Source organism: Triticum urartu, chromosome 2A (assembly GCF_056163025.1).
Source record: "Triticum urartu cultivar PI428250 chromosome 2A, HENAU_Tu73, whole genome shotgun sequence".
NCBI classification, from domain to species: Eukaryota; Viridiplantae; Streptophyta; class Magnoliopsida; order Poales; family Poaceae; genus Triticum; species Triticum urartu.
Window position 1 is genome coordinate 160,477,089 of NC_141874.1, and position 8,255 is coordinate 160,485,343.

The window sequence follows — 8,255 nt, forward strand, 5'->3', positions numbered from 1 at the left end:
CAGACACGAGATGAAGTCTTCAATCTTGTATCTTCATAGTCCAACAGTTCGGCTGTCCGTAGACCCCCTAATTCGGAACTCCCACACCGACCCTCAGAAGGAAACACCGGCCAGTCCCGGAAGTGTGCAGGAGGTGGAAACGCCTCGTCTCCGGGTGCGCGTAGCCGCCAATGATACAGCCCTCGCGAGCCGGCGGAGGACCAACGGTTGCGCAGGCCATGGTGAGGGGGTTCCAGAGCACATACTGATGGACGTGGAGGTGGATGCGATCACGAGGATGGGGTGGCCATTCGCCGCGCTCTAGGCACACCACGCCGTCCCAGGAGCCCACGACCATCATCGACAAGGCCGATGTAAACCAGAGGGCGCTGGGGAACGGCGTTCTCTGCCGGCTGATGTTGATGAAGTCGAAGACGATGACTCTGGTACGTAGACGATGCAATAACCAGTTACCTTCGAGACCATAGCAGTACAACTCCTGGCGAGCCGCAACCTTGGCGACAGCGGTGGGGCGTCTGGCGTGGGCGCGGTCGAAGTTCGGGTGGGGCATGACGGAGCGCCAGGCCCTGCACATGGCGCGGCAGCCGGCGATGTAACGGGCGGGCAGGCGGATGAGGATCTCCACGAGCACGTCGTCCGGTAGATGTGGGAGGGCGTCCATGGTAAAAGGCGGATGGGGGTCGTACTGGAAGGAGGATGGGGGTGTTTGTACCCTGGAGGCCTGGACAATACAACGTGTTTGGCAATATTTGAAAAGAGGAATGAGAGTTTAGAATAGAGAGTTATATTGAGATTAGATATGGGATGAGTCGTTTTATTTCCAATCCTTTGTTTGGAGCATGATAGGAATTATGTGTGAAAATTAAGGACAAATTGTATTTCCTTGTTTGGTTAGTGGGAATTGACAAGGGACTAGACAATAAAAGTTAAAATAAGTTATAATGAACGGTCAAGATTGATTCACTAAAACAATTCCCTCTCAACTCCCAACCCCTCACATGTTAATAAAACGATGAAAATTGGAGTCTCAACTTTCATGACTATTCCCTTATAAATTCCCAATTCCTTCAACCAAACAATAGATTTAAAGTCTCATACCCCTTTAATTTCCATTCCCTAACTTTAATTATCCCCAAACGGTAGGGTTTGAGCGCCGTCTTTGTGCAGGGTTGTTCGGATGTCTAGATTTTAGGAAATCAGTTTGCCTTCGGGTTTCCGTTTACTAAAATCGTGGCATCTAAAGACAGCTCAAACTCCCGATTCTCCCTTCCGATACGATCGATCTTCACCCGCCTTCACCATGGACACCACCGTCCCGCCTCTGCCGGACGACGTGCTCGTGGAGATCCTCGTCCGCCTGCCGGCCCGTTACATCGCCGGTTGCCGCGCCGTGTGCAGGGCCTGGCGCTCCGCCATATCCCACCCGATCTTCGACCGCGTCCACTCCAGTCGGCCGACCGCCGTCGCCAAGATCACGGCTGAACACAAAATCGAACACCATGGCGTTGAAGGTGGCTGGATTCAGTGTCGCTCTGTGAACAGAGTGATCATCTTCGACTTCACCGGCGTCGGCCCGCAGAGAACGCCGTTCCCCCGCGCCCTCTGCTTCACATCGCCTTTGTTAACGTTGGTCATGGGCTCCTGGGATGGGGTGGTGTGCCTACAGCGCAAGGAATGGCCACCTCATCCTAGTTATGGCAACGGCTTCCACATCCATCAATGTGTGCTCTGGAACCCCCTCACCATGGCCTGCGCAACCATTGGTCTGCCCTCCCGCGAGGGCGGCATCATCGGCGGCTACGCGCACCCGGAGACGAGGCGCTTCCACCTCCTGCATGCTTCCGGCGAAACTGATCACGGTCTCTGCCCGACTATCTTCCGGATTCTAAGGGTCGGCGATGCTGTCTGGCGTGAGCTTCGCCTCCAGGAGGAGAGCTCTGCAGATGCAGAAGCGGCGCCTCCAAGGATCATTATGAACAGAAGCCCTGGCTGCGTTAGGCTACACGACAACCTGCATTGGCTGGTAGAGTGGATTGGGTCGGGAACGTCGACAGTGCGGCTGCTCGCGTTGGACACGACGCGCGAGAAGTTCTGGTCACTGGAGACACCGCAACGCAATGGACGACCATTCCATCTAAAGACGACGCGGATCAGCGTGCTGCCAGGCGGGAAGCTCTGCCTCTTCCCCGTCGAGCAGTCCTCCAGCACCATGGAGGCGTGGATGGAGGTGTGGGTGCTCGAAGACTACCCCGGCGGTCCCCGAGGGAGCTGGCGGTGGCGGCTCAAGGAAAGGATCAGCCTGGTCACGTGGGAAGGATTCGACCTGCGGTTGTTCTTCGAGACCAACCAGATAGAGACGGTGGAGGATGGCGAGGAGGGCGAGGAGGTCTTGCGCCTCAAGCAGGCCAACGGCCGCATCGACGCGTACAACTTCCGGCGCAAAACGTGGCGCACCGTTGCCTGTGAAACATTTGTTTACACCCATCTGGTCATGCACAGGGAGAGCGTCCTGCAAGGCCAAGCAAGCTTCGGAAGCGCGACACGGCCTCTTTGGAAGTATGTCGACTGGTATGGGCAACGTTTCTATTACCTGGAGTGAATTCTGGTAGTAGTCTTTCTCCTCCTGCAGTTCAAGTGACATTCTCAAATTCATGTTAAGTTTACTCTTTATATCCCTCAGTTCCAGAACTGGAAATCTTGCCCCCCCCCCTGAAATTTTCAATCCAGGTTAATTTTAGTGCATTGTGACCCAAAGAGGCTTTCTCGGTGACATGAAGTAGCCTGAATCCATGGCATGCCCGGCCCGGATTTCAGATTGACTTGCTGCCATAAGAAGGAGCCCTCGACCGGAATCTCCATTATCGCATCACATCGCAGCTTTAAAGAGTCCGTCCAATATTGTCGCCTCCGCCGAGTTCGCCGGAAGAACATCCGCCGCCACAGCGTGCTACACCTGAGCCGGAAGAACATCTGCCATCCGGACGTGCTACACCACAGGTATGTATCAGCTTTTGCCAAATTATTCTGTAAAATTTTCGTTTACAATCCTAAAGTACCGTTCTCCTTGGTCTGGTCTGAAAGATTAATATCTGTGTAGATAGTTTTCAGTGATTGAAAATATTTGAGATGGGCTGATCTTTTAGTTCGTTTGGTGTCAGTGAGTAGATGTTTTGTACAAAAAATCAGTGCTCCAGATTACAATTGCTTCATATATAATACCAAATATATTTTATGTGCTTCCTGCTAGAACACAGTGAACACACTTCAGACTTTCAGAGGTCCTTTTCCTTGGGGCGTGAGCTGGTGATTTCATGTTTTTTTAACCCCCTAATTTTGATGTTTTAAAGTCGCAGAGTTAGTGAAGTTTGGTAGCTTATAGCTTGACAAGTGAGCTTAAAAGTACACTTACTGTTGTGGTGATACAGAAGCTCTTGTTTCTGTTCTTTTTGTCTATGCCCTTTACTCGGTTCTGCCAAGTATGTATATATAGAAAATATTTATTCTACAGAAATTATTAATTGTTACTGTAGCTTTCATGCCTACCAGACCAAATCATAGGTAGGTGCTTTGTTTGTCAAGTGAAGTAAATCAAATTGTTATAGTAGGAGGATTATCCTAATATAAGAGCCTTTATTTGTTTCATAGAAATCATGTACAGTTGGTTCAGACAACACTTGTTGTTGTTAAGATCAAGTTCAGTTGCTCTTGCATTCTTAGATCGATTTGAGTTTCTACACCAAGCCTAGAGCTTAAATGTTAAAAGGCACATTCTGATTTTATAAGGAGCATTCTAACTGTTAGTTTTAAAAACAGATTCTGCTATTTTCTGAAACGAAATATGAGAAATCAAACCGTATGGTTCTCCATTTTTTATGTACTCAATTCAGATATATCAAAAGTACTATTATGTTAGCTGCATTTAGTTTACATGAGCATGCCAAGCTAGATGATATTATAGTCCTTTAGGTGTTGCTATTCACTATTCTCGGCCACATCTTATAAAAGCATAGATAAGCTAACACCTCTGTACCAAATCATATAATTATCCACATCATTTCAATAAACTCAACCTTTTTCCCATGTCTAAAGTTATCTGGGAAGATTGCTCTAACTGTTTTGAGTGTGTGCTCTTGGCAGTAACTTATGAAAATACTCAAATACTGACAGTGATATGTTTTTGAGACTTTTTACGGTACATCATACTACCCAAAATAATGGGTAGTATTTAGTTGATCCAATGGTCATTATGGATCGGTCAAAATTTTTCTTTAGGATATATTGGTAATTCCTTATTAGAGGTAGATTTGTTCTATAATGGTGATAATCTAATTAACTAAATTAATCCCATCACACCCCACGCCGTGTGGTTCGCATGCGTGCTAGTTTCTCGAGGATCTCAATCAACCCACTTGTCCTTGTGTATTTGTGTCGCATTTCGTTCTGCATTCTTTGGAAGACATAAATTTCCTGCGCTAACATTCAGTTCTTCCCTTGTAATGTACTAAGCTTCAGCCCACATGGCTCATGTGTTCTCTGCTGACATGGAGACGCTTCATGGCCGGCTGGACATGGACGACGGTAACGAGAAGGAACCGTTTTGTATGAAAGCGTTGAGCCTCATCGAGCTGATGGACGAGTAGACGACAGGGCGAATCAAGCTGGAGATTGACGCCATGCTAGGGTGTGGCCCTGAACCAGTAGCCCGCCGTGTAACTGCGATATATGCTCGAAATCGACTTCAACTACTCCTCACCTCAGGCCACACCATACAAGAACACGCGGCAAGCATCGGTGTTTAGAGCATCTTCAACAGGTGCGGCAAAAGGCGCGCCCGCGCGGTAAATTTTGGTTTTAGCGCGCGCCGGCTGGTTCCGCGTACTCCAGCGGTGGCGGGAACTTACCGTGCGCGGGAAACGCTTGCGCGCGCGCGGGAGAAAGCGGCACGCGGCGCGGTAGATTTGGCGCGCCGCTTCGCGCGCGCCTATAAAATGCCGCGCTCGCCACGCGCACAGACACAACCACGCGCCCTCCCCTCGCAACCTCGCCGCTTTCCGCGTCACCATCGCGCCACCATGCCGCCGCGCCGCCGGGGTTCTTCGGGCTACCGCGGCGTCCGCGAGACGCCCCAAAGACTGGTACTCCGCCGAGATCCGGTCCGGCGACGTTCGGCTCGGCCTCGGGTCGTTCCGGAGCGCGTACGAGGCGGCCCGCGCGTACGACGCGGCGGCGTGGCGCTTGGATAGGCCCCGGTCGCAGATGAACTTCCGGAATGTCTTCACGCGCGAGCAGGCGCAGCGCGTCGCCCCTCCGCCGCGTCTCATCACTGACATGGACCGTGCCAATCACGCTCGGCGCTGCCGCCGCCTCCTCATCGCCGAGGAGGACGAGCGAGCCATGGCGGAGTGGCGCCGTCGCCACCTGGAGGACGTCGCCGACGAGCGTGCTTACTGGGCGGAGAGGACGGCAAGGCGCCGCGCGGAGCGGGCGGACCGGCGTCAGCGGAAGGCATTGGCGAATGCGCAGTGCGATATCGTTGAAGCAGGTGGGAGGTCGATCTTCACGTCAGACGATGAACATTGGGACGACATATGGCTCGATATCTCGGACAACACCGACGAGGATGGTGATGATGGTAGCGACTTAGAGTAGTTTCTATCTATGTATGCCGTAGTAGTTTCTATCTAGTTGCACCGTAGTTCTATCTATCTATGCTTTCGAACTATCTATTTAGTTGCACCGATGTAAAATACCTTTGTATCATTTTTTATCTATGCAATTTATCGTTTTTTATTATCTTAATATTTATCTATGCTTTCGAAAATGTTGTAAAAATGAGCGCGCGTGCTGCATTTTTGCGCGTTGCTGGAGCGGGGCGCGCGCGCTGCATCTTAGCGCGGCTGTTGGAGTCAGCGCTGCGCGCCGTGCCAAATCAGCCGATGGGCATGCGGCAAAGCTGTTTTTTACGCGCGGCGCGTTCGACGCCTATTGGAGATGCTCTTAGTTCCTCCCGAGAAGATTCACGGGGAGTAATCCTAGTGCTCGTTACGGGAGGGCATTTGGATGAGATAAGTGCTTACCAGGGAAAGACAAGGACCAACAACCCTCATGTAACAATATATGGCAACGTATCAAGTGAAAACTTGATTTCAGTGAAAATCTGAAAACTTTGATCCCACCTCGTTGGATCTGTAGGGAACGGCATCTGCTCAAAAGTGGAGCTCCACCGGCAATTAAACACACATTAGCACAAAACCCCCTCTCCTATTCACCAACTAGGGCCATAGTCCCTGAGTGTTCGTGAGATGGATTCGTCTTCAATCCTGTCATTGGTCACGATGGAGCCTCAACCGCCGGCTAGCCCTTGCCTTACGCCGGCTGCAATGAGACCTCCGTCAGCAGCGACTTGCCCTCCACCGGCCTCGATGGGCTCCCCATCGGCTGCGACTCTCCCTCCACCTGTCTTTCTGGCACCATGATTTGTGTTTCGCTGATCGCAATGGCCGATGGGGCCGCCGTCGGCGGCGGCTCACCCCCTGCAGGCCGTGACTGACTCACCTCGCGAGCTAAAAAGTCACTGAGAAAATTCTATACATCAAGAATTAGGAGGAGCTACAACTTCACTCTGAATCAGATACTACCTACACGGGATTTACACGAAAATTGCAGCACGAGCGTTGGGACCCCAGCTCGAGATGAGCTTCAGCGCCTGCGCCGCAATAGCTATGAGCCCAGCCTGCTGTAGTCGCCTCACCGCTGAGGGGAGCTTCAATGTGAGCGTTGGTTGTGGCCGCCTCGTGGCTGGAGCCGTCCTTGCCGAGGGAAGCCGGCGCGGTGCATGGACGCGCCTCTGCTTTTGGCAGCGCCAGCTGTGGCGCCGCGCCGGGGCAGCCCTCCAGCGTGGGGCGCAACGGCGTCGCCGCCATGGCTATTTTGCTGCGGGATAGGACGGGGAGGGGATAAGCCAATGGTCAAAAACCTGACAACATTACTAGGAACGAGGGGGTTTTGTGCTAATGTGTGTTTAATTGCTGGTGGAGCTCCGCTATTGAGCAGATGCCGTTCCCTACAGATCCAACGAGGTGGGATCAAAGTTTCCAGATTTTCACTGAAATCAAGTTTTCACTTGATACGTTGCCACAATATATATATATATTGGTATATATATTCTACCAATGTAGTGTTGTTACATGTCTAATTTTCCTAACATATATAAACACAACATTAGTATAATTTGTCTAAGATTTATAAATATGTAACATAAAATTATGACATGATACAAGTTTACATTCTGACACATTGTTAAATTGTCTATTCAGATTTAGGTTTGCATTTACCTGTAACCTGCTCGCCCCCCGTCTCCGCCCCTTGACGATGGCGGGAACTTATCCACGAGATTGATATAAACAGATAAATAAACAATGAACTGCCTATAATGCCTATAATATACTACCTATAAACAATGAACTGCCTATAATATACTACCGAAAATCTACTGTAGTATTGGCTCATCTGGGTCCTTCAACCACATAAATGGACGGTCCAAATAGACTTGATGTACTCTAAAAGGTCTCATGTTTTTTCTGCAGCAGATGTGGAAACTAAAAGGTGTATATAATGCAAAGGAGGCAATGTCAGTTCCTAGGTGCGTAGGTGCAGCTCTGGCCACAATAGCCTTGGATGGCCTGAACGACGTGGATGAGTGCTTCTCCCTAGGGAGGGCCATGTCGCCATCGGTGAGACCCGGTCTGAGCCGACAGACATAACCCCCTAAGAATGTGACGGAGAGATTGGATTTTGCTTGTTAAAGATTGGTCCTTTGGTGTGTTTGTCAGCCCTTATGCTTTTGATTGATTGCGCCTAACACTTCTGCTCTCATTATTTATTTTGTGTTCATCAAAGTTTATTTATTTACTTTGGTGTACTTTGGTGTGTTTGTCAGCCTTTATATCATAGCATGTTCGAGGGACACAGGCAGAGATGGCCATGATGCTAACTGATAGCACATGTTAACTTAAGAAGTTTACATGCCTTTTCTCTAATTAAAAGAGAGTTTCTAACCAACTATTGAGCCTACCAGTTATATAGATTTATGACTCTAAAGCCACTACTCAACTTCAGGTGGTACTCTGCTGTAGAATAAACCTCCATAATTCTCCATCTAAGATACTGAAGTTTATTGATGATTCTTTATTTCAGGATATGTGGAAAAGGTATTTGCACGACATTTCTAGGCAGATAGTAGATTACATGGCTAA

At 49.8% G+C, this 8,255-nt stretch overlaps 2 protein-coding genes across 2 annotated transcripts; one reads left to right on the top strand and one right to left on the bottom strand.

The window, feature by feature from the left end:
- Positions 1-67: 67 nt before the first annotated feature.
- On the bottom strand, positions 68-661 carry LOC147984384 (uncharacterized). Its single transcript, XM_087541075.1, has one exon. The coding sequence runs from the start codon at positions 659-661 to the stop codon at positions 68-70; it is 594 nt and encodes a 197-aa protein (XP_087397201.1).
- Positions 662-4,517: 3,856 nt separating this feature from the next.
- On the top strand, positions 4,518-5,649 carry LOC147984385 (uncharacterized). Its single transcript, XM_087541076.1, has 2 exons — positions 4,518-4,594; positions 5,013-5,649. The coding sequence occupies exons 1-2, from the start codon at positions 4,518-4,520 to the stop codon at positions 5,647-5,649; spliced, it is 714 nt and encodes a 237-aa protein (XP_087397202.1).
- The last annotated feature ends 2,606 nt before the right edge of the window (positions 5,650-8,255 follow it).

Bases quoted from the DNA above. Each gene is read 5' to 3' on its own strand.
- LOC147984384 (XM_087541075.1), bottom strand. From the start codon at position 661: ATGGACGCCCTCCCACATCTACCGGACGACGTGCTCGTGGAGATCCTC.
- LOC147984385 (XM_087541076.1), top strand. From the start codon at position 4,518: ATGGCTCATGTGTTCTCTGCTGACATGGAGACGCTTCATGGCCGGCTG. The intron at 4,595-5,012 runs GTTTTGTATGAA...CCACGCGCACAG, and splicing joins GACGGTAACGAGAAGGAACC to ACACAACCACGCGCCCTCCC.